This window comes from Bactrocera neohumeralis, chromosome 4 (assembly GCF_024586455.1).
Source record: "Bactrocera neohumeralis isolate Rockhampton chromosome 4, APGP_CSIRO_Bneo_wtdbg2-racon-allhic-juicebox.fasta_v2, whole genome shotgun sequence".
NCBI lineage: Eukaryota > Metazoa > Arthropoda > Insecta > Diptera > Tephritidae > Bactrocera > Bactrocera neohumeralis.
The window spans coordinates 20237025-20263638 of record NC_065921.1 but is presented as its reverse complement, the minus strand read 5'-3'; the positions used below and the strand labels follow the sequence as shown (position 1 = coordinate 20263638).

The window sequence follows — 26614 nt, the reverse complement described above, 5'->3', positions numbered from 1 at the left end:
TCTTTTACTGAAAATTATAGAAAATTATATCACAAAAAAAAAAAAAAAAACAAAGATCGTGAAAATATTCACTGATAAGTTTTAACCGAAGATAAATTTCCAAAAGCATGTCAACTTTACACCTACAGCTCAAAACTGATTCCAGGAACTATCCCATGACTTGTTCCAAATAATTAATTGCTTGCATTATATGTTGCATGTCAATTTTGGACAAACAAATTTCGTATGTATTAGATTTGCGCATTAATTTTCAGCGTTGACAGCGATAAGAAATATAGCTAACCGAAAAAAGGGCTACACTGCGCACGCTCAACGCCAAAAACTATAAATCATTTGTGTGGCAAGTCAAAATGTGCCAATTATCTGTGAATTTCCCTAAGCGCAAATATTTCCCTATTCACATATTCGTGCATACCACACTTCGTGGCACAAAAACCAAACAGAAAAAAATAAAAAGCGACATAAAATCAAAAGAAAAAAAATAAAATAGAAATAAATAAAAAGAGTAACTACACTTTGGTTAAAACAATTGCATACTAACATGCTTCAAATAAATTGCTTTCTCGACACATATTTCTTGGTTTCTACCTTTTTTGCTGTATAACTGTCACCTCACCTTTTACACGGCGGCGTATGGTGAGGCACAGAAGCGCCACATTGACGCCGCGACAAGTTACAATGAAAGGGAAAACTTTCAATTTAAATCAACAAGAAAAATAAAAAAAATTAAAAAAGGCGAAAAGCCAAAGGAAATAAAAAACGGAGCGTAGACAGGCGACATGACGAAGTTGGAAAAAGAAAACGAAACGAAACAATTGAAGCAAGTTGAATTCCATAGGAACTTACTTATGTAAGCAAAATGGCCGAATGGCATAAGCATGAATTTGTGTACCTGAAATAGGTGTATGTAAACATATGTACATATGTGAAAAATAAAAAAAAAAATATAAAAATAAAAAAATTAAAAAAAGGTATAAATTAAAATTTTTAAAAATTATAAGTAATAAAAAAATATTTTAAATTATGAAAAAATATATCAAAAAAATTAAAAACAAAAATAAAAAAATGTGAAAAAAATTATAAAAAAATCAGTTTCAAAAAAAGTATTGAAAAATCGAAATGCGCGCGAACTAAACATGACCAACTACCAAGCGACTGCTGTTGTTGCCGCCAAAAACAAATAATTTCAGCAGTTTTGAGCGTTAACAGCGGCTACCGCTTCCCGTTATTTACGTATGCATGTATGGGTATATGGCACTGCCGCCCAACTGCCTGCAGCTCATAAGCAATGTGTGTGTGTGTAAGTACATATGTGTATGTGTTTATTTTTTGTTTTTATGTGTACATTTTCATACCTTCCTCATCGCCCAACTTGTAGACCAACTCCTTGGCGCGATTTGGTATGTTGTCGAATTTCTCGAGTATGACTCCTTTAATGTGTTGCGCCCAGAGACGTTTCTGGTCACGATTTTTGGCTGTCAATTTGATTTGATTACGCGGCTCATGGTAGGGTATTACATAAAAGCTCGTCGGTTCGCCGGGTAAATGTTCGCTTAGCATTAGATTATTTTGCTGTGTGCGAGAAAAAACGAAAGCAAAACAGTTGAAAGGAAATGAATGAGTGCAAAAACAAATATAGAAATTTATAGTAAAAGTAAAAATGCCACTATCGAAATGGAAAATGGTGTGGCAAAGACACGTGTTTTCTTTGTAGACTTTATGGTTATATAACTTACGTGTATGTAACTCTTGAATTGCAGACGATTATCCTCTTTGGACTTAGTAATTATCAGCATCGTGTCGAAAAGGAAGACCATGCGTGGCTTATTGTGTTCCATGAGGAGACCCTCTTGGCGGAGTTCGCCCAAAACGGTGAGTTCTAGGAAAATAATTCAAGTGAAAATAATTAGTTAGAGATGTTATAAATAGGCTTAATATTTAATGAAGAGCAAATATTATATAACCATCATATGTAATATATCACTTTTTATTAAATATAACTTATTTTTAGCATTGTTGGAATTTTTTAAATTTTTCAAAATTTTTAATTTCAAAACCAATATTAATACTTTATATTAGGATGGCAACTACGTTTCAAATATTTAACCGCATGTTAATTTCTTAAGCTTTTCATAAGCTTATTACGATTTTGAAATTTTTATGTCGTAATAAAATTTTTTTAAAAAAGGTGGCAACTACATACGTTTTAAAATGCAACTTTTAGTTAATATTTAGTTTAGTACGCAAACAGTACTAAACTCATTTAATTTCCAAAAACTATATGAAAAAATAAGTCAGGTGGCAACTCTGAAATATGTATAATATTTTTTGTACAAAAAACTTACTAACTAAAATTCATAGTATTCACACTTTTAAAATTGTTTCTTTCCATTTATGTCTACATTAAATACATCTGGCAACCCAATAAAAGTTAATGATTTAAAATAAACACAAAATTTTGTTCTAAACAAACAAAACAAAATATTATTTTTTAGCAAATCAGTAAACATTTTCATATTACTAATTTAAGTAAAAAAATAATTTAAAAAAAGTGGCAACTCCGAAAATTAATATTTGTAAAAACAAGTGTTCAAAAGTGTTTTATCCCTATTGCGAATTTTTATTGCATTACTTTTTTTAAATTCATATGGCAACTCTTTCCTAGTAAATTTTTTTCAAAATAACACCAACACTGACTATCAGTTAAAAAACAATGTAATTGCTAATATTAATTATTACCAGTAACAATTTTTCTTTAATTTTATTTTCAGTAACAAAACCTTAAGCTTCATAAGTATATGTACATTCCTTTTTCTTTGAACTCACCTGGTCCCAACCAACCGTCCAATATGCCAGACAGTTCTTTAACTCTGATTTGTTGCTCCAACTTACGCTTCACCTGATCGATATTACGCGCCACTTGCCGCATGATTTCGTAGGCTTGCAACACTTCCTTCACATCGCAATGCTTACGAAGGTTCTGAAAGGGAAACAACAACTGGATGTGAGTTAAAATATAGAAAACATTTGCAGGGCGCTTACGTCCAATAGCAGATGATATTTAAGTATACGTTGCACCGGCTTCAGCAAATATGAGCCGAGTGGCAATTTGTGTTGCAACATTTTTTGTGTGGACGTCAGCAGTGCGTTGGTGTGTGTGGCCTGTAACAGTTTGGTCAGCAGTGATATGGCTTCAGGATAACTTGTACTGTAAGGAGAGGAAGAAGAGAAGAAATCGTTAACAAAGACTTCACATAAAAAACTTCTTAAAATATTTACGAAACTTAAATTATGAAAATGTTTTGGTAATAAATATATTTTTTCTGTTAGAGGAGCTAGTTCTTAATAAACACAAAATTTCTCATAAATTTTCAGGTCATTTTGAGAAGTTGTAAATTCTGTCATATAAATTTTGTTCATTGAACTCGTAGTTTTGCCGAAAACCGAGATAACCTTTCGTTAACCTTAAAAATTCAACCACCCCACCCGACCTCAGATCGTCCGAAAATTATTTTTCATTTCATTTTGGTTATTTTATTTTGCACTGAAGAAGTTAAAAAGGGATGCCCTCAAGATGGCATCACCAAAGTTAAAGCCACAAGCTTTTTATTGGTATCTTACCATTTTTGTTATTTTGGCTAATAAATATTATTTTTTAGTTTAGATTTTCTTAAAAAAAAAAATGAAGAAATTTTGCAACTTGTATTATATTGTTTTATTAAGGGTGGTGTTTTATTAAGGGTGGCAGCTCTGTTTAACGAATATTTTAACGCTATCGCTTCAGAAAACTTTCGGCTTTGTAAATACAGAGTCATTTTACCTCATTTGATATACACACTTTATAATTTGAATAAATGTGGCAACTCTTTTCTAACAGTATTTAAAAGCAAGCTTTGAAAAATATTTGTTTTATTGAACGCTGTCATATTTCCAATTTAATTATTTATTTTTTATTAAATTATTTTTAGTCAGGTGGCAACTCTGTCCCAATTCGGCATTTCTTATTACGACTTTTGCCTGTCTGTTGTATAATTATTGTTTTATTTTACACTAAGTAATCATATATTGCTTGTTTTATTGTATTTTATTAAGGGTGGCAACTCTGTTCGATTGATATTTTAACGCTATCATATAAGAAAATTTTTTGTACTGTAAATTAAGAGAATAATTGTATGTTATATGATATATGTACGTACATATGTATGTATGTATGTATGTATGTATGTATATAGAATTTGAACAAAGGTGGCTGCCCTTTTTTAACAAAATTTTAACGCAAGTGCTTGAAAATATGTTTTTTATTAAACACTAACAAATTTCACAATTAATTATATATTTTTTACTAAATTTTGTTTGCATTCAGGTGGCAACTCAGTAACATTTTTGTTGCAATTTTCGCTGTCAATTTTTAAATTATTATTTATATAAAAGAATGTAACTATATTATACTTATTTATATCTTCTTATTTTTTGTTTATTAAGGGTGGCAACTCTGTTCGATTAATATATTAACGTAAGTATTTAATAATATTTTTTGTACTGTAAATTAAGAAAATAATTTTTTGTTTTATTATATTAATTTAGAATTTGTATAAAGGTGGCAACTCTATCTTAACAACATTTTTACGAAGGCTCTTAAAAATATATGCTTTATTAAACGCTGTCTAATTTCCAATTAAATTATTTCTTGTATAGAATTTTTTGGATCTGTGGAGGGTATTATAGCTTCGGTGCAAACGAAATTCGCGTTTTTTCTTTTCTTTTCTTTTTTAATGTCATATTATTACATAAAAAATGTGCTCCTCTTTGGGAACGCTATGATTGTTCAGTTGAAAAACAACATTTGAGATTTAATAACTCAATTCGAATTAATTTTGAACTCTATTCCGAGTCAAGCTTAAATGTTTATTGTCTTACTAATCATTTCTTTTTATTTTTTTTATTACTCCGACAAACAAAACAAATATGTACTTATCGCCCAATAAAAATCACCATTGTCAAATTGAGAATTCCAACCGCTGGCAGGGTCACTGCAAACAAAAGTTTCAAATGCCAGCCAAAGTGCAACTGTCAAAAACGCAAAGCTTTAGCAATAAAAAATATGCAAGTACAGCACATAAATTGCACTGACAGTAGGAGTCAAATACCAAAGCGACAGAATGTCACTCAAAGCGGCCAAGGCGAGCCTGAGGGTGGTGAGGCGCTGCAGCCCGCCATTTGGTGGTAGCGTGATGGCAGCACCAAAGAATGCAAATCACAATCATGAAATCGTCATTTTTACATTTTTCATTTACTATTTCTTGCATTTGCTTTTGTTGTTGTTGCCAATAAGAGATTCCAACACGGTGTGCTGTGGCAACTTGCAAGCATGCAACAAGTACTCGAAACGTGTTTTGTTCGCCTGTCAGCGTGCACTCAACTAACTGACAGTGACAGAAAACAACCGCCAGCGCACTGATAGCGCAGCACTCCCACGAAAGCTTTGCAGCGCAGTTTTGCACAGTTAGCCCAGAACTGTCTGAATGGCTTATTGGTAATGTCATCACTTCATGCTGAATATCTATCAGCGAATCTAGCGGAGCTCAAGACTCCAACTATGCCTCCAAGTTGTAGTAAATATGAATGCCAGCGAAGCGTATAAGCGCAAAAACAATAAAAATAACAATAACTATAACAACAAACAGACAGCAAGTAAGAAATAGATGGCGTGTTTGACAGCAACGAACTTCTAAGCAGCCACCAATCTAAGCGACCATCCATATCCACCAGTTTGGTTACAGCGCTGCGCGCTTTTGGAGGCAGCTAGTGGAGCAGCACTCAGCGCTTGTCTAACTGTCTAGCGAGCAAGCTAACTAGACACCTATCTGCGTGTATGTTTTGTGTGTTTGTGGCGGACGGCATGACTGTCTGCATAGTTAACTGGCTGCTTGATTGCTTGGCCGACTAGCTGGCTGGCCGTTTGCCAAATGAAGTAACTGGACTGTCGTCTCAACTGGCTGCGTGTCTATCGCTGTTATGCTATCACTCGCTGCACTGCTGTCTGCCACATTCGCGTTAGGCCAGCAACTAAGTTCTGCAGGCAATATTCTAGCTATCTGCACAGTGTCTACTAAGAAAGTTGTGTGCACACAATGGGAAACCGCAAAAGCGCAATTTTTCTTCGCTTTTCTAATTTCTACCTTGTTGTTCTCGTAAAGAAATCAAGATCAGCGTTTTCTTCTGGTTTAGTTTCTTATTGTTTTTTTTTCTGTTTTAAATTTCATTTATTTCTCTTTCTGTTTTACTAGAACACGCTTCTACCACTTTCATGCTCTGTTAACTGATTAACCATGTTGGGGCATCGTAAAGCTGGCTACTAGCGCTGTTGTTGTTGCCATGCACCATTGCTTTTGGTGTGCAAATAAAATTTAATTTGGTGTCCGTTCGGGTGAAAAGAAAATCGTATGAATTTGAAATAATAAAATCAGCCACACGAAATTGGCAAGTCGCTTGTGCGAAATCTGATCAGACAAACGAGAAAGAAGCGGCAATACATGTTTATATGTATTGAACAGGAAATTACAAAGAACTAAAAAACTATTGACCGATCATTAGACATGCAAGGCCAAGCTAAGCATTATTCCTGCATTCAAGCAGGTTTTCCTTTTATGTGTTATTTTTTATTAGAAACAGTTTTATTTCTCTTTCAGTTAAATTTTGGTTCTTTTCCTTTAATATTCCCCAACTTATTTAGCGAAGTTTTCAACACTCTCCTAAATGTAGGCAACGTTTTATTTTCAGACATGTTTTAGTACAGTCGCACACTTAATATGCAATAGCAAAACAAGAAAGTAAAGTGTTTGACGTAATTAAAAGCAACTTTCGGTATTATTATCATTCTTTTACGCTAAAAGTAAGATGACGTATAAGGTACGGCTAGTTTAGAATTCTAAAAATATCGATTTTCAGCCTGTCAAATCTCTTATGCCATCTTAGCTTTTAGATTAATGTAAAACCTAGGTGGGATGTATATCTGACGACGAACCTAAACCTTTAGGAGGACGATTGAAACCACAAAGACTAAAATTTCCTCACTCTAATATGATCTCTCTGAACTACCATGTGCCTTCATCAGGATATTATTATATATTATATTGCATATGCGAGACATCGCCAAGACACGCTCGACAAATAGTTGCGAATATTTTCCTCCATTTATTTGCATAGAGCGTGGAACCCATTACAGTGAAATAGGTTGTTAAGCCCATAAAGAAATCAAGATAAATGGATTCTTTCACTATCTTCGATAGACCCTAAGACACTTTAATGATTTCAAAGCCGCTTAGCTATCTGTATATACAATAGAGTGATTCTAGGAACCTATTTTTCAGAGTACCAAACGAAAAAAAAAAAAATTTTTTTTTGAATCACTCTAATATACAAGGTCTGTCGCAAAAGAAACAGGACTGTTAAAAAAAACAACAAAAAATTAATATTTTTCAAAAGTTATATTTTTTATTCAAAGTAGTTTCCTTGTGCTTTGATACAGCGTTTAGCCCGGTCAATTAGCATTTCAAATGAGTGTTTAAGGTCATTTTACGGAATGCTCTTGAGAATATCGGTCGTCGCCTTTTGGATAGCTGAAATGTCCTGAAACCAGTGTCCTTTCATGGGCAAATGAAGTTTTCCACATAGGTAAAAATCACAGGGTGCCAGATCAGGTGAGTAGGGTGAGTGATTAATGGTTAATATGGAGTTTTTTGTCAAAAAATCAGTGACAAGCGTCGACCGATGACACGGCGCATTATCGTGCAACAGGCGCCAGGACCCTACCTCACGGTATTGTGGTCGAGCACGGTATTGTGGTCGAGCACGCTTCATAACACCAAGGTAAAACACAGCATTAATCGTTCGGCCAGGTGAGACGAACTCTCGGTGTACAATACCCTCGAAATCGTAAAAACAAATCATCATTGTCTTTATTTTGGACTTCTGAAGACGACCGACTTCTGATCGTCACAGAGATCCTCGCGACCTTCTTGGAATCGCTTAAACCACTCATGCACATTAATACGGGATAGGCACTGATCACCATAAACTTTTTTCATCATTTGAAATGTTTCAGTAAACGTTTTCCCAAGTTTAAAACAAAATTTAATATTTGCTCTTTGTTCAAAATGCATTTTACGACCCATGACCAAAAGCTGCTGTCACTTTTTGATCGATAACATCGATTGTAGTTATCCAATTGTCTTAAAATTTTTACGAAATGTTAACAAGAGATCAAACTTTTTATTTCATATACCCACCAATAGGTGGCGCCACCAGAAACAGTTATATTTAAAAAGTTCTGTTTCTTTTGCGACAGAACTTGTATAAATATATTTCGTGTTATGGTCGCACTCAATGTTAGAATAAGTATTTTTTAATTACTGTGATCACCGCTTGGAAAACCGAGCACTGCTCTGGTAGTCGAAAGACGTTTCTGGTATCTATTTTTGTAGAAAAGACACAACCTTCCACTCGATTATCTACTGTGGACCCATCCGTATAGACACTAGTCCCTGTTTCTCTGTCCATCTCACCCCTATGGCAATCTTCTCTGGAAGGGAAGGCAGTATTGGGAATTGAATTTAAGTTTAATTCTAAAGAATTTCAAAAATGCTTTGTATTAGTTAGAAACGGGTACTTGTTTCTTAGAATGACCTTATTACAGACGACTATTAGGAACGATTCCTCTAAGTCTAAGTCTAAGAGCTGACTGTGCTGCGAGATGTTTACTGAACAAGTATGTGAGAAGTAAATGTAAAATAATATTATAGAGATTAATTTCTTTCAGTTAGGACGGGTTCCAAGCATCACTGTCGTTCGGAGAGGTTCCCTTGAAAAAAGAAACCGCAATTTTGTTTCAAAATTTAAATTTTTCTCATATCCTTAAAACAGCCCGAAAAAGGGGATTCAATCTTTTTTCCTTAATACCATAATAAAATGTTTAAATTTGTAAATTTTCTGTCTTGTCCTTGGATTTTCACTTACCAATATGTTGTGTATACATCAAATCTTTCGCGCAATTCTATAAAACATTTCGCTATTTTTCCTGGGTCCATACCAGAGTTGATTAACTGCTTCAGGAGCGTCGAGTTGAACTCATAAATCTCTTCAATATTTGAGAAGAGTATTTTCAGTTCGTCATAACGTAGGCAGGCACGTTCCCTCCAATCCGATAGATAACTGTAAAATGATATTAAAAAAGTTAAAAATTAAAATTAAGATAAATATTCCGAAATATTGTTTTGTGAAATGACTAAGAGAAAAAGGAATTTAGAGTTTTAAAATCGATTTTTGCCACTCACCCTTTTATGACCTGCCCCAAGTCCTCCACAAAACTGCGTTCAGAGTCGACTATCTCTAGCATAGCGCGCTCTAAAACTGTCATACCACTATGCGGATCCATAAGTTCATTCTCACTTTGATCGGCCAGACTCTCAACACTCGCCAAATACGATGTGGCCAGCTTGCCATTCAGATGATCCGAACCGGAACTAGAACTAGACGATGTTGAGCAAATGGAAGACGAAGAAAGCGGACGATGTTTGAGTTTGGCAATCTCTGGCAGCATTGGACCACCTTTGCGTGACTCTTTTGGCGAAAACTTTGACTTAATATCAGTTAGGCGATCTAAGCTCTCCGCCGACATTTTGCTCGCCTCCTCAAGCTCTTCCAACTGCTGTGCAGTGGGCAATTTTATTGGTACTGCACCGCCCAAAGTATTGGCCTTCGCTGCCAAGCTTTTAGAGCGCGCATAGGTGAGCATCGGTGAACCGGACACAGTTGAGGCACAGGCTGCCGACGAGCTGCGCACTAAAGGTTTAGAGATCACTGGCTTATTAATAGCTTCGATGAGTTCAACACTTGTCATGGATGAGTTCATGCTGTCCTTTTCATTGAGTGTAAGCGATGCGAGGTCTTTTGTGATTAGCGGATAGTTCAAAGTCTCTACAAAATCAGAGGGTGACAAAGGTGCAGTGGCGATAAACTCTTTGGATGGTATTGGTGGTGGTGTATTGAGCGCGCTAGAGATATTATTATTGTTGTTTATATTATTATTATTGTGATTGTGATTTTGTTGGTGTTCCACCGCCAGTGGCAAGCTGGTTGGTGGCGGCGGTGCACATGCGGCAGTTAACATTTGCGATGTGGTGGCCAATTGCTCCATTTCAATTAGTTTAATACTTTCTTGGCGTTCATAATTCGGCAGTGATAACTTGTAGTTTGCGCTAAAGTTGAAAGCGCCAAGGGAATCGTTCGTTTTTACGGCTGAGGTATTTTGATTTGTCGGTGTAACCTCACCATCGCCAGTAGAACCCTCCAAACACGGTATGGCAACTACAGCCGGCGTCGGTGGCTTCTTTAGACCGCGCGCGGGCTTCGCCTCAGTATACGAGTGAAAGTTGAGCGCATCTAAGTACTCGGAACTGGAATCGAAGGTCTCAACTAATTCGCTACCCGACTGCGTTAACTTCCCGGTAATCTTAGAGAGCGGTATATGTGAGAGCTTTACTTTGTGTATGCTGTTCGGCGTTGAAGTCGCGCTTGGTGGTGGCGCTTTTTTCACGTACCGGTGATGCAGCGCTGGCGATTGTGTTGGACTCGTCAAGTGTGTGGGTTGTTGCTGTAGCGCGTCTATGTCCACAGTTTCCACGCGCTCCGCATCAGAGTGTGTAATTATGCGCTGGACATTGGGTGACAGTATGCGTATTTGATTGCGATGTTTGCTGGGGCTGTTGAGACTGCCGCCGCTGCCCGAGCTGTGGACGAATGGCGTTTCGCGCGACAAGCGTGAGCCTGTTGGGCTATTATGACATGCGCTACCGCTGCCGCTTCCACTGCCGCTGCTGCTACTGCGTTGACTGCACGAGGACGACGATGAGAGCGAATTGAGACTGCGACTACTCGCACTGTAAGTGTGTTTTATGTTGTGATTGTGGACGCCGTGAAAGCTGTTGTTGTGGCTGTTGCTATAGGCGAGGTTGAGCAAAGCAAGCGTGGTGTTGCGACCGCCGCCAAAGCCGCTGTCAGTAGAAGCACTCAAAAAAGTTCCGATCTCTGGGGACTGTTCGTTTAACTGTCGCTTTGGTAGCGCAGGTGAAGGCGAATGTGAAGGTTGCTGCCGCTCTTCCCCTACAGCGTAACAATTACTCTTATTACTGTTGCTGTCGCTACAATTATTGTTATTGTTGTTGTTGTAACCGTCTATATGGAAACTATATTCGGCGCTTAACTTTTCCTCTGCGCTGAAACTTGAACTGCGACTACTCTTATTGCTGAGCGTCGGTGAGTCGCTGTGATTGCTTGCAATGCTTACATTACCGTTAGAATGCTCGTCAATGCTGTAGGCGTTCTCGTCGCCGTTTTCGCTTATTTTTATATTTTCGCCACTGCTGTTCTGCTGATTTATGTTACTATTATTATTGTTGTTAATGTTATCGTTTGTATTTTTGTTGCTAGCCTCGAGCGCACTCGTCAAGGTGTCGTAGATGCCCAAAAGCGATGGTGCCAATTCTGTGGAGCTGCCTGCAGTTAACGAAAAGTAGAAGAAGATGCATAAGAAAATTGGTTAGTTTAGTTGTAAATTAGATGAACATATGTGTGGAGTTAACGAACATGATTTGCATAAATACGATAATAACCGAAGTTCAACAGTCATATATATAATTAAAGTTGCCATGTTGATACAATTCAATTGATTTCTAGTTCAGACCTATTCTAACCAACAAAAAAAATCTAATAATCTTTTCAATACCATTTACGATAGGGAATATAAGGTATAACCAGAAATATTTTTCCTATAAAGTCACCGAAAACACCCTTAACATTTACTATCTGATCAAATATGACCAAACGGGTGATTCATTTCGAGGTTCTCTACTTTTTTAAAGATAAAACACAGAAACTTCAAATTTAATGGGGAATGTTTATTATCATTCGAAAGAATATTCTTTGGCATTTTTTTTTTTTTTTTTTTTGAAAATTATCTCTTTCAAATGTTGACCGCGGCTACGTCTCAGATGGTCCATCCGTTGAGTCCAATTTTCGTTGACTCGTTAGAGCATTTCCACTGGTAACTGAGGAATGACAAGCGTGATGTTTTGTTCCAATGCCTGAATCGATGTTTTTCCGGAAAAATGATATTAAAATCTTGGTTACCAATAGAACCAAATGTCATCGAAAAGTCAAGATCTCAGGCATCGAAAGTCGGTCAACATGGCGCGATAAGATGATTTTTTAGAGCGCCAGGCAGTTTTTGGTGCTACGTGTTTCAAGCATCTTTTTCTTGGATTTAACTTTTGAAAAGTCCAGCTTTGGGCTAAAAATAACCAAAATGTTTTAGTCGATTATAAATTTGATAAAAGTCTGATGCAACTGTTTCTTTATCTTTTTTGATGTTATCGTCATAACAGAGGTAACGGATGACTCATTAAGTTTTCGATGACCTCAAAATCTACTCAAAGGAAAGAATAACTTCACCAATAATTTTTTGTTATCAGCTACAATAAAACTGAAACACACAAAATTACCACCGTTGTTGCTGTAAAAATCGCCAGACAAAGTCGTAAACAAACGCTATACAAATTTATCGATTGTATGGAAGCTGATGAATCAGGCACAAGGTTTCTCCGGTTCGAACTGTATCACAAATTGTATCCATGGATATAGTTAAACGTATACAAATTTAACGAATGCACTGATTAGGTCATGTCAATCATGGAAGCATTCAATGGAATAATCAAATTTTATTTTAACTTCAATACACCTGTATTGGGATGTAAGTACAACTGGCATAACCTCGCAAAGGATAGAGGCTACTGGCGAACTTTAAGTTCTCGGTCCAGACCGTTCCTCCGTTGTACTACCAAAGAAGAAGTGGAAGAAAATGGATTTCCATCATATTTCTCAGCACAGCAATTTTGATTACCTGCTTCTGAGTCCTCTTAAGTAGCCTGAATAGCGTCAGAGTAGTACAACCCATCTCAGTTTTTGAGATATCGAGCTGAAACCTTGCACACGCTTCTCCAAAAAGCCACTCATTTGTTGGAATCAATCATATCGGACCAATCTAGCACATAGCTTTCATATGAACTAAATGATCGGAGTCACGTCTTTTTATGGAAAATCCTTTCATTTGACTTGATTTCTTCACAAAATTTGACATGTATTATTGTCTAAAGTAACGCTGCAATATAAGCTGACATACAAAGTGACCGACCAACCTAAAAATCTTTTATGTAAACTTTCCGCTGAAAATTTTATGTTTACTTCAGTACACCAATCCCTTGAGAAAATTCTATCAATATACGATTGTGGCGCCAATGTGCTGTTCGTTGCAAAAATTGACGTCGCGTCTAGTTAACGACTAGCTTAGCATAAGAGTGCACCAAAGCTATTAACAATCAATCCATCTGCATAAACGCTCAAATCACTATTCAAATCAACTGGCCAATGTCGATGCCACATGCCAAGTAAAATTCGTAATGACATGCTGTGATGGGCAGGGTCCTGCGCTGGGACCAAAGTAGAAATCAATAGTTCGCCTGTCAGTGATGGATGCGTGCGAAAGCAAATGGCCAATGGAAAATGCAACAATTTGTTATTATTATTGATTTAACTTGAGGTATTTTGCCACAAACACACACACACACACATTCGTACATGTGTAAATATAATTATATGTGAAGAACTAGCTGAAGACAGCACAATGAGCTTGCTGAAGGACCATTCGGCTCTAAGTACACAAATGCTCGAATTGATTAATTGAATTCTTTGGCTTGTAATGGCAAGCGATTCATTTTACATATGTTGCACTTTGCATATTTAATAATACTTAGGGTGGGGTGTAGGTGAGAGCGGTTTTAATGCCGCAGAGTGTGGCGATTCCCTTTACTTTTTGCGCTTGCAGGGCTTATGGTCATACAAAATTGTAATAAGCCATTACTTCAATTATAAACTAAACTAAGCATGTAATTACGTCGAGTAGGGCTTAGACAGGGCTTCGGCTTCGCAAAGCCCTCGTGTTGCTCTTATGATTTGCATAAAAATGTACTGACTTTTCAGTTGCCAATCTGCCACATCTTGATGGTTATGGCTGGGGCTGTCAGTTCGTTTACCGCCATCAATCAATCGCTTATGGCATGTTCGTTTCGCATCGTTTCGACGAGCGCATGCAAAGTTCGTTTATTACATACACACTTAACTGTACACGGACTTAGTTACTCTCATTTAGTGCCAGCACTACTGGCGAACAACAACTCAATATCATCGCAGACGCTCTTGAACATGCAACACATCAGCTGAAATCGCCACAAAATTTAAGTGCTGCGTGCCACTTGCAACATTGTTGATTGCATTTGCAGCAAATTGTTTGACTGACTAACTGACCGACTGTCTGACTGTCTGGCTGATTGCCGCAAATGTGCCAGTGCATGTTGTGAAGTTATGCCAAACATTATGGCATTTCATTAACGTTTGTGGCAATCAGGTGAACATGTTGTGCATGCCACATAAATTAGTGCAACATAATTGACTACAGCAATAAAATTATGTGTGTCGCATTGCAGTGGTATTTATTTTTGCGTGGCTTTTGTGTTTCATTTCAGCCACTCAAGTTTTTCTTATTTTTTTGGTGATTACAATAGATAATATCTTTCCCATACGTCTCATATCCAAATCGGTATGTTAGGATATGAGAAGCGTGGACTTTAGAGGGCACTAACGGGTCCTAGAAAACCACCAACACAGAGTTGGCTTATTAAAGAGCTGTGTGCATAGTAGGCAAGCCAGAAGGCCAATACTTTTATGAAAGAGAGAATTAAAAGCAGTTAAGGCATCACATGGTACTTAGAACTGAAGTCTCGCACTGACAAATTTGGTTAACATTACCTCCGCGAATGTCGAGACCTCAAATAGTTGAGGCAAGGTATCTTAGAAATCTCATGAAGTTCACCTAATTGTTCAATGGTACTTGGTTGGTTTCCGCTTAGGAGCAGATTGGGCGTAATGATGACTTAAGTGCAGCCAAGCGTTCCTGCTTTTTACAACCAATCACCAAACCAAAACCGTGATATAAGGCGAAAAATTATCACGTGACTATACATTATCATCTGAAAAAAAAACACAAGTGGTTTCTTGGAATGAGGATCTAGCTAGAAATTAGACTTCTCCATGAGTTAAGTTTATTCAAAAAAGTAGTTCCAAAGATACGAGGAATCGTTGCGCGTGGGCTCCAGGTACTATGTCTTTTCTCGTTCACCACAAAAGCAACAGATTTGCGCTGACCGTTCTGTTGTTAAAGCATACGTTGTCAATACCATTTGAGTACCCTGGTGGGAACTAACCTCTCAGAGTAGTCAGTGGCATTGCGGTTGTGCTCAATATAATTCTGCATAATCGTATAAATAACGCAGGGTTACCATATTTAGATATGTTATCGAACAGGTAACTACTATCAGTGTTGTTGGAAGTAGCTTTGAAATCGACCAGCACGTAGGGCGTATCGATTTGTTTGTCCAGAGCCCTCTAGAGGGTTTGACATATTATGAAAAACTGGTCTGTGGTGGATTTACAAGGTCTAAGGCGGCACTTATAAAGTCCAAACAGTTCATTTATAATGGCATGGAATGGATTTCCCTTATTCAAATATTGAAAAAATATAAAGCGCAGTACAAAAACTATATAATCTGAGGAAACAATATACAAAACGCACCTCAATCATCTATAATGCCTATGGCTTGTCTGTTGCTGAATTAACTATATTTTTTTACCAAATTTCAAAAAATCTTTTAGTAGTAAACGTTTGGTTTACATTAGAACCAAATATGATTTTGAGAACCTCAATATTTTCTTATTTGAGAAATGTTTGAGAAAATTGCACTTCGTTAGGTTGTTGCAACCTTTGATATTGCTTTTGAAGTAAATCGGATGGAAACTGGTCTTGAGACAGCAAATTCCGACATCTCTGAAACCATTGAGCCTCAACAGAATATTTACGATAATTATATGAATACATATATGAAGACAGAATTAAACGAGTTTCTCACTCACTCAAGAATCAATATTCCAAGTGTATGCCATGCAACTAAGCCAAGAAGGAAAGTCTAAACTTCCAAACCAAGAAGGTAGTAACTAGTATGCTGTTGCTCAGCAAATGAGACAAACAATAATATGTAGTAGCAATCACGTGAGCACTTCCTTGACTGCCAACCAAGCATACACACACACATAGATACACACATATGTAGGTAATGCTGCATGCCACAGTCATATCAGCTCATTACAATTAATCTAGCAATTGCTTAGTAGCTAAGCCACAAATAAACAGTTGTTAGGCAGCAAGTCGACAATGAACTGACACGTAGGCTGCAAGCACACACACACACATAAATATAATGCGATAGATAAAACGGCGAAGGCGACTGAGTGAGTTACCTTTTGCGGTTGCATGCAGCAAACGGTAGCCAACGGCAACTCTAATTGCAACATTGACGTTGCAGCGATTACGGACAGCACAAAATGAAGCGAAGCGCGAAATGCACGGACACTGTAGCGGCGGCTAGCTCCAGCAATGGCAGTGGTAAGTACAAGTAAATTGAAAACTTTGTGCCACTGCGAGTTGCAGCGCAGATGCGCTAATTTCTGCTCCGCCACTGCAACGACTACCACACTTTACTACTTTTGTTGTTAGTAGTGGTGTTTCAAGTACGAAAATATGTGGTAGTATGTTTGTTGCGCACAGCATGTGGCAAGTTGTGTGAAATTTTTGACAAATGCGCAGTTGTGTTGCAAAATGATGTTACCGTTGTTGCTACTCAACGGCTGGACGGCTTTTAGATGAATGACTGAGTGACTTAGTGATGGACGCCGCGTCCGAGTGGCAGCCCAACTGAATTGGCATTATGTGGTACTAACGAATGTGGCATGCTTTAAAATTATCAGCTGACTGAATGACTGCATGACTGACTGCCTGACTAGCTAACTGACTGACTGACTGACTAACTAACTGACTGACTAACTAACTGACTGACTTACTACCTGACTGCCTGACATGTAGGCAAAACTAATTCTTTGCGCTCCACTTTTCATTTTGTTAACCATTTTCCGGAGCGACTTGGCTGCTCAGTCATTTCGGTCATTTCACTCGCCGTGTGTACGGCAGCTGCGTGGGTTGCTACCTTCAAGCGTGGCGTAACGTTCGTGGTGGCACTTTGTCGTTGTGGCCGTAAGTCTGACCCACTTCATTGTATGAAATTTGTGGCAGCCACTTGCTGATGTTACCCGGCTTGACGGCGCAAGGCAGGCACATGCATCAACTGACTATGCAACGGATTGACTTGTGGCGCAAACAAACATACCTACATAAATCAAAATATATATTCAATAATATGTGTGGCAGCTTGTGTTCGCTGAAGAGCGCTTTTAAAGTGCTTTTCAGGTAAATTTCATTACGCGCGCTGATGGGCAGACAGGTTCCGTGGCTTCAGCCAGAATGCCTGTCAACACATCACAGCTCGCTACAAACAAATATACATACTTACATGAAATATAAACGAATTTTGGCGCATAAAAAGCATACTGTGGCAGATAATCTTTCGTACGTGGGCAGGTGTTGCACGAATTTCGCAAGCAAAGCTGCTACCGCATGCTTGTTTATTGTATATGTGGCAAGTGCTTCACATAAGAAATATGTTTATGTATTTTTTTATATGCTGCCACTTATTTGTGGCATGCTCTATTTATGTTAAATTAATTGCCACAAATGTTAATTAAAAGCCGCATTTTGTTTGATTGCAGTGAAATTTTGCTGAAAGTTTGTCCGCCAAAGCGGCTCGTCGCCTGATTGATTGACCGCGTGAGCGACGTGCTATTGATAATAAGAAGGCGTTGTGCTAATCTATATTTGCGTCCACTGGCGGCAGACAAGGTGAAAGTCGTTCATGCGGAATGCTCTTGAATTATGTCGATTATCTTGTGTATTTTAGTTATTAATTTGATATTATTATTTTTTAAATTTTTATTGAAGTTAAATTTTATTTAACAAACAAAGCATATGAAAAAGTGGATTCTGAAGATTAACCGCCATTTTGTATGGAAATGTTTAAATAATTTTTTATACATACAAAAACGTATTTATTAAAGTCTGATTGGACGACGTTCGATTTTCTCTTTTCTTATTTCCAGAAGCCGTGGGAGGACAAGGATAGTGATGGTTTACAGACATGGTTTACTCTATCACCTCCAGCTTTTTGACTATAAAAAAAAAAAAAAAATAAATTTCGGGGAGGTTGAAAAAAAGTTACAGAAATTCTCACCATTTTGAAATTTTCGTATAAAAAAGGGAAGGAGGCCACGCAAGCCACCAATGAAATTTGTGAAGTTTACGGAGACGATGCAGATTATTCAACAATTTAGGTAGCTTTATTGTACTACGTAAGTAGCCTTTGAAATCCAACGCGAAATCACTCTTGCCAGGAAATGATACTTTGGTCTAAGTAGGCAATTGAAAAGTAAACACCTCTCCCGACGAACAAAGACCAAATTCTACCAGTCCCTTCTCATTCGCGTCCTGCGTAGGAGTGTTTGAGGGAAACGGTTTAAGGAAGATTTACCGTCATTTGCGTCGAAGGATACGGTGATATTGACATAGTTGAGCGGGTCAAGAGACAGCGGCTACGCTGGCTAGGTCATGTTATGCGGATAGAAGAGAAGGTTCCAGCTTTAAAGGTTTTCGCCGATGGCAGTAGAGGAATAGGAAGATCTCCACTCCGTTGGAGAGATCAGATGGAGAAGGACCTGTCAGTACTTGGTATCTTGAATTAACGTCAAGTAGTGAAAAGAAGAAGCGACTGGCGGGCTGTTGTTATTTAGGCTATAACCGAGTAAGCTGTGTCTACACCAGTGAAGAAGAAGAAGGTTGCCTTTTATATTTCACGATTTGACGACCCTAGAGCTGCAACTCCAACTTTATAGTAAAGTTTGGCATTTTGGTTACTGTACGTACTTAGAACATTTTGAAATACAATCCCCATTTGGGTTGCTTACAGTAACTTAAAATATTCATCTCGGTCTAAAAACGGATTTTAGTCCCGAACAGTTTCGAGCGATTTTTTTTTCCACTGTCGACTTGAATCGACGTACTTCATTCAAGTTTTGGCGATAAAGCTCCAAAGGTCAATGTTTATCGATGGTATAGCAAATTAAATTGAGGTTCTAGATCATTCCATACCGAATTTCGTGAAGTTCATTCAAAATCAGTTGTTGTTCCGGAAACTATTGATGCATTCAATATTGCATGAACTTTTGACTGTTTGTCGAAACCTTAACACTATAATAACGCCAAATAGTAAACTCTGAGTAGTACACAACCATTTGTATGTGAGTTAACATTCAAGAAATTTGGAAAACCAACCGCCGAAGATGGATTATTTTTCACCACGCCAATGCGACCTCTCACACATCCACTTAAACAACTTCATTTTTGAGCACTCAAAACATCGATTTCATGAGTCACATGCCGCATAGTCCTGACTTGGCATCGAATGACTTCTTTTCATTCTTGTAAGTAAAAAATAAAATAAGAAGTCAACTTTTTTCAACACCTGAAGAAGTGGTTGTTCGTTCAAAACGCATGTTTTGGAGATAATTCGATCAGAGAGGGAATGGAGCTTCGAGAATTGGTTCTAAGGCGGGCAAAAGGGTATAGATCTTAATGCTGAATATTTATAATTTTCAATGACTAAATATGTTTTTGTTCTTTAACTTCGTATTACAAAAGACAACCCTCGTACTTGCAAAACTGTGCCCTCATATTCTCACTTATTTATTATATAAATTATTTTCTATACCCAAATAACCAATTTGCGCTACATAATTGTTTGCTATATTGTCCGTATTTTTGAAAAGATAAAATAAAAATGAAAACCAAAAAAACTTTTAAATCCACTGTATTGATGGATGTCACAATTTTGCAATAAAACAGGCTCAATTAATCCCAATGAAATTATCAGCGCTTAAAAGCTGACTAATTAATAAAAATGCAATCGGACAAAGATGATGATAAAGCAAAGCGAAATGTAAGCAAACGAATGAATACATACGAGCGTACACTTTGTCTCGTATCCTAAGTGAGTCTGTCTTGCATAATATGTGGCAAGGCCTATGCAAACAACAACCACAACGCAAAATTAACAACAACTAAAGTCAATAGCGAGCTATGATTTACCAGCTGGTTTGCTGGGGACACATGTGAGGCGCGCCAATTGCAACATGTTGCTAGCGTGTTAAGTGGCGCCGCTCGACACTTGACCAGTGACGCCTCATGTAGCGGGAAACGTGAAATATGTGAAAACTTAAACTTACAATTTCAAGCAATCGCTGTTGTTTCATTTTTATTTTGTATTGTTGTTGTTGTTGTCTGTTTTTGTTTTAGTTTACTTTTTGTTGTCTCAGCTTTATTTTAGTTAGTGTTTGTTGTTGTTATTGTTGTTATATGTTTTTGTTGTTGTAGTCCACTTTTTGTTGTTTTAGCCTAATTTTAGTTATTGTTTGTTGTTGTTGTTGTAGTTTATTTTTTGTTGTTGTAGTTTTATTTTAGTTGCTGTTTAATATTTGCATATCTCATTTTGTTGTAAACTTAAATGTAGCAACATTAATCCACAATAACAACGACAACAACAGCAGCAAAAACAATATAGCAATAGCGCCTGCGTGCCACACAACAACATTGAAGGAAATCAATAAAAAAAATCGAAATATCAAAAGCAGAAAAAGAAAAGCTTAAACGCAAAGCTGGCAAATGTCGTCGAAAATCCGCCCGGCGCCGGGCCTATTTATCGCAGACACACACCAAACAATAAAAACAAAAGCAAACATGCAATAACAGCGCATAGACGCAACACACATACACACACACACGCAGTCGGAGTCCACTGTAATTCCTGCTTGTCGTTTGGTCACCGAAAATGTCAACGACCAAGGCAACGCCACAAACGAACATGCAGCAACGAAAATGGTAACAGCGCGTCGCTGCGCTGCCTCCCCTCCCCTGTCTTCCCCACCAGCACCATTTATTTTAAGCTGACATTGCCATTGCCGCATATCACGAGAGCGCAACACACAAGTATATATAAATATCCATGCATAATTGCTGCTGCGCGCTGCCGCAACTGCAACAATTGCCGATATTACGCCACACTGCACATTCCATGCATAAATTTCCAATGTCAGCAGAGCGCACCAGCGCCCACTGCCGAGCAGAAGGCAGAAGAAGGAGGCTGGCTGTCGTGGCATTATTATTGGCAATCAGCAGACGACGGCAAATCTGTTGCTTGACGGCCGATTGTTTGTTGTATTGTGTGTGACGTGCGCGCATGCGTGAACGAATTGTACGCATGCGCATTCACATGCGCGATTTACAGCTGCAGCATGTTGTGCACTGACTCACTCAATCAGCGATCGTCACAAGCCGAGCACAAGTGAAGCGAGCGCCAGCATGTCAATTAAGCGGTTGGCGGCGCTGGTGGTGCTTCATGTTGACAGTGAGCCGCCCGACGACGACGCCGACTGCGCGCTATGACATTTTTATCACACGTCTGTGGGGACTAAAAGCACTAATAGCACACAACAGCCAGTAAGAGTAAATAAAACAACAACAACAACAAACATGACAGCGCTACATATAAAATATTGACTATAATTTATGTGGCTACAGCGACGCGTCGCCGCTGAACTATGTTGTTATCGGTGATTTTGTTGCATTTTTATTTCATTTTCGCTTTTTCCCACTTTTTTCAAAACATTTTTTATTGATTTGTTAACGCAATAAAATTGGTGTGTAGCACCATACTCAACTGCTCAACCTGACCAATCGATCATGTCGCATATCACCAAGTCGCGCGCGCTGATCACTGCCGACGCTCACTTTCGTGTTGGTTTTCGTTTTCGTTTTCATTTTGTGCATGTTTACATTTTTACATGCGTCGAACACTTTCCTTTTATGGTTAAGTGCACAGATTTTCATGAAATTAAGATGTCATAATTATGTTTCGAAATTTTTTTCGCATAAATTTATTGAGACAGTGTGAATTTAATTGAATAATTGGTGGCAACTATTTTTTGTGTTTTTTTTTTTGGAGAAGGTTGAAACCTGAAATATGTTAAGTTGTAGAAGAAGAGTATATAAATATGGGTGTATGTATGTATTTTTACGATTCCCGTTAAAGACGAAATGATGTGTAAATTATAGGTGTTTCGAACTTGAGCTTTTAATTTACTGAAAGATGTTCCACAAGTAAATGTTGACACTCAATGATTGACACCCAATCAATGAAATTTGCTGCAGCGCTCGGCTGTTTCATGTCCCAGTCTCCTTAAAAGGGATATAAATGAATACGAAAAGCGCACAAGCGCCTTGATTAACGTATAAACGATCCAACTTGCCCCCAACAGCAATGAGAAAAATACTTTCAGTTTCACAACACAACGCAAAATTCCTCTAGTTAACAGAAAAGTATTTCTCTTTGGGACTAAATTCCAACTAAGCCCACTCAAGATTAAGACTACGTTCACACGAGGACTCTTTTGTCGTCCAAGTCATTTCGGACGTTTGTAAACTTATGAAAATTGATGTTACGTTATTTTGCAGTTTAGGTGACAATATGTATATATTTTATGCTCTACATTTGCCTGAAATAATTATCCCCGTCATCTTAAGATTGTTCAAATAAATGCAATCTACAAAAATCGAATATGTATTTATTGAACACTGATTCAAACCAAAAATTAAGCAACTGTAAATAATTTCAAAACCAAAAAAAAAAAAACGAAAAATAAAAACAGAAAAAATTCGCATTTCAAAATGTTTACAGACTTCTGAGCATAACTCGACACTCCTGAATGCATAGAGGCTTAAAACTCCACAAATATTTGCGCCAAACTTTCGATTGCGTGCGAAAAGCAAATTTGCGTTGCTGTTGTGCGAAGGAAAAATTCCACAGCTTTTGCAAATATTTAATACAATTGTTAACATAGAAGTAAAAAGAAATATTCCGTAAAAATCTAAAGAGCAAATTGAACAAAATTAAATTGTGAAGTAATTTAAAAAAAAATCCAAAAATTTGTTGACAACTGTCAATGTCCCAACATTCTAACGGAAATTTTGGACTTGATTTAGTACAACCTTGTAATTTTCCATATTTTTAATAAGTTATTATTTGCTTGTAAAATGTTAGTTGTTACTACATAAGAATGACTGGCTTAAATATGCCAATTGTCTATGATTGATCAAGCTATAGAAGACGACGAAAAGAATAAACAACTGGCATAAATACGATATACTACTTGAATAAATGGAAAGCATTTTGTTTAGCTATAGAATAGTCTTGCGGTTATGCCAGTGCAATGAGACAGCTACATACAAATTGACATTGATTTCTTCTCAGTAATTTTATTAATACTTTTACATATTTATTTTTGATAAGAGAGCAGAGTTCAACCATAGCGAGCAGAGAAATGATGATTCCAAAATGATTACTGTATACCATATTTATCGAAATTTTTGTAAATAAATCTTTTAATAGTTAATGAGACTCTCCCTAATTTAAGGGATTACATAGCTTCGGGTAAAAAACAGCATTTTTTCAAAATTTTTTTCTCATAGAAAAAATAAATATTTTATCGAATTTTTTATTCTAACAAACATCGATTTTCTGAAACCCGTAGACCCATGTAAGTGCTACGGGTTTCAGAAAATCGATTTTTTAGCCGAGGAAACCCATGTAACCCCTTTAGCTATAAAATTTTGGTCATACTCGTCATTTTCACATTTGCATTTAGAAGAGGTTGTTTCTGTTATTACAGCTGATAATATAAGGTCGGTAGTTGAATGGGTTCGTTAGTCGCAATTGGAGTGAAAATAATTCAGAAGCCATTATGGTGACACCGTTACATCTTTAAAAAGTCACTGCTTGGTGTACTCTATGGGCAGAGGGAATCATAGCTCCATATTATTACAAAAATGAAGTTGGCCATAATGCTATAGTTGTATAGCTATGATAGATTAAGAAATAATCAATTTATTGAAGGAAACTTTTGGTGAGCGCAAGCTCTTGCGCCTTTAGCTATGGATTGACCTCCAAAATCGTGCGATTTAACACCGCTAGATTGTTTTTTGTGGGGTTATGTGAAGTTGCTGGACTACGCAGACAAACTCGAGACGATTAACGCCTTGGAGGAAAATATGTGGGTAATTGTTTTTATACGGCCCCAATTGCTGCAAAAAGTGGTCGAAAATTGAGCGTCTCAGCTGGAATTTATTTGAGTCAACCGCAGCAGTCACTTGCCCGAAATTATTTTTAGAACACAAGACAAACCCTTATCTGTAACCGATTGCATATTAAAGAACCAGAAAAGAGTTAGATAAAGCACGTTACTATTTAACGGTTATTTTTTCATGTTCTGTGACCGGTCTCAGATTTAATATGCAATCTGGTAACGTAACGTAACGTTTGAGTGTCAGTTGTGTTGTTTACAGTAACTTGAAATATTCATCTCAGCTAAAAGTGGAATTAAATCACAAACATTTTCGCGGGATTATTTTTACAACTTTTGACATGTATTAACGCAGCAGCAGTGCATTTCAAAAGAATACGAGTGGATAATAATTTGAAAACAGGGACGCCCTCGTATTCTCAAAATATATGTTTGTCTATAATCAATTGCGAATCATTGCCAACACAAATTTTATTGGATGCAAAGTAAAGAACAGGAACATTTTTCCTCTCACCTTTAATTAAACTTTTGCGCGTCTTTCAGTATGCTTGTTTCAATTTTTGGCAGCTTCAGAAACGTGAAAAGATCAGCAGAAAATTACCTGCCAAGTCTCGAAAAGACATGCCAAGCAGATATCCCACTTAGCTGCAGGTTAAATTTGCATTTATTTTATGTCTTTTTTATTTTAAGCGTGTCTTTGTTTTAGGTCTATTGTTGTGGTAGTCTTTAAGCATATTTTTATCTTTTGTATGACATATTTTCATAAGCACATCCGCTTGGGGAAACTACTTCATTTTCGGCATGTTCGACTACTTCTGCTTCTTCGTACGGTCAGTCGGCTGCAGTTCTCACTTTCGTCTGCTACAATTTTGGCTACGTCGCACTTCATTTTACACGCACTTTTATGACGTTTTGCGGTTGCATTCGCTGTCAGTGGAACTTCTTTGCTTACCAACACAGCTGTTATTGTTGCTTTTGTTGTATTTACTCTTGGTGCTGTTGTCAGTGTGACACGGTGAAGCAGTCGGTGTCGGAGTTTTTTGAACGCTTTGTAGTGTTTACCTGTGAAGCTACAGCTCCGGCTACCGTTTTATATCCCATCCGGTTAATCGTCCAAATGTTGTCTGCGTTGCGTTGCTAAAAATAGCCACACTACCGAAAATACGTTTCTTGTTTATATTTTATTTTTAATTTTTTATGTTTTTTTGTTTTGGGTTAATTTTATGGCTTTATGCATTTCGTATGCATTCGGTTTGCCTTCACGTATGACGGCAGCTGCCAGTCAATGTGGCGTTTTGTCAGTAAAAGTGAAATTGTAAGGTGATAGCGCGAAGACGAGGTCAGTGCGCGGTTAGGAAGTGAATTGTTGGCTTTCATCTGCCTTGAGATATCTTTTATATAGAAATATGCAAATACATATATATTTATATGGTAATGCAAATATGTTTGTTTAAAAATATCTACATACATGTCTGAGCGTATAAATATGTATATGTCCATGTATTGTTAAGATAAAACAGCCTGAAGAGTCAGTGCGTTTCAGAGAATTTTCAAAAATTTTAGTAATGTTTGCATTTAGTAAATTTGTAATTTTTGCTAAATATGAAGTCATTATTGAATTACCTCGTTAAAGTAGAGTCGATATTATTTTCTTCGACATTTAGGACTACTCTACACATAAATATTATTATGCTTATTAGGATTCTCTGTATATACACTTTCGGCTTATTTGACGTAGTAAATATTCCATTACATACCATAAAATCAATTTTTTCAATGCACTCGTTTTTTCAAATGAAAGGGAAAAGTTAAAAACTTCACTTGGCGGTAGTTTTTCGGTGGAAAATTTTACAACATTTATGTGCCAGTCCTCCGGTAAATGGAAAGCTATATGACGAAACTAAGACATATACAGTATATTAGGCGTCAGAAAGTCCGTATGACAGATGAGACTTAAAGTCTTTCTCTCTCCCATGAAGTAATACATAATCCGATGATTCCATGGGAGAGATATGAGTTGGGAATAGGTTAGGTTTAGCGGATTAAAGTTCCGCAATCCGGCTTTCGATATTTCCTTCTATTATAAAAATAAAAAAAAAATATCATAGAATATGACGTCATTCCAGTGGATTCCTCAACCACATTCTACTGACTAGGTTTTTCGAACCATTGTAACGTTTTCTGTTGTAGTTATTAACTAATTATTTGAATAGCATCAATTTTATAGGAGGAATGTCGGATGAAAGCTCCGAGATGGCTAATTTATAAAATGGCCGATAACTGGAGCCTTGAACTTTATAATAAAGCTAGCTCAGGT

The 26614-nt window shown here is 37.1% G+C and overlaps 1 protein-coding gene across 2 annotated transcripts in view; it reads right to left on the bottom strand.

The window, feature by feature from the left end:
* The window catches only part of LOC126757611 (uncharacterized), a 245923-nt gene that overhangs the window by 9413 nt on the left and 209896 nt on the right, over positions 1–26614 (bottom strand). For both annotated transcript variants that reach the window (XM_050471637.1, XM_050471638.1), the window contains 6 exons: positions 9333–11553; positions 9016–9210; positions 3043–3208; positions 2827–2980; positions 1737–1879; positions 1356–1572 (listed from right to left, as the gene is read on the bottom strand). In XM_050471637.1, coding sequence (XP_050327594.1) covers positions 1356–1572; positions 1737–1879; positions 2827–2980; positions 3043–3208; positions 9016–9210; positions 9333–11553 — 3096 coding nt within the window. The remainder of the gene's footprint in view (positions 1–1355; positions 1573–1736; positions 1880–2826; positions 2981–3042; positions 3209–9015; positions 9211–9332; positions 11554–26614) is intronic.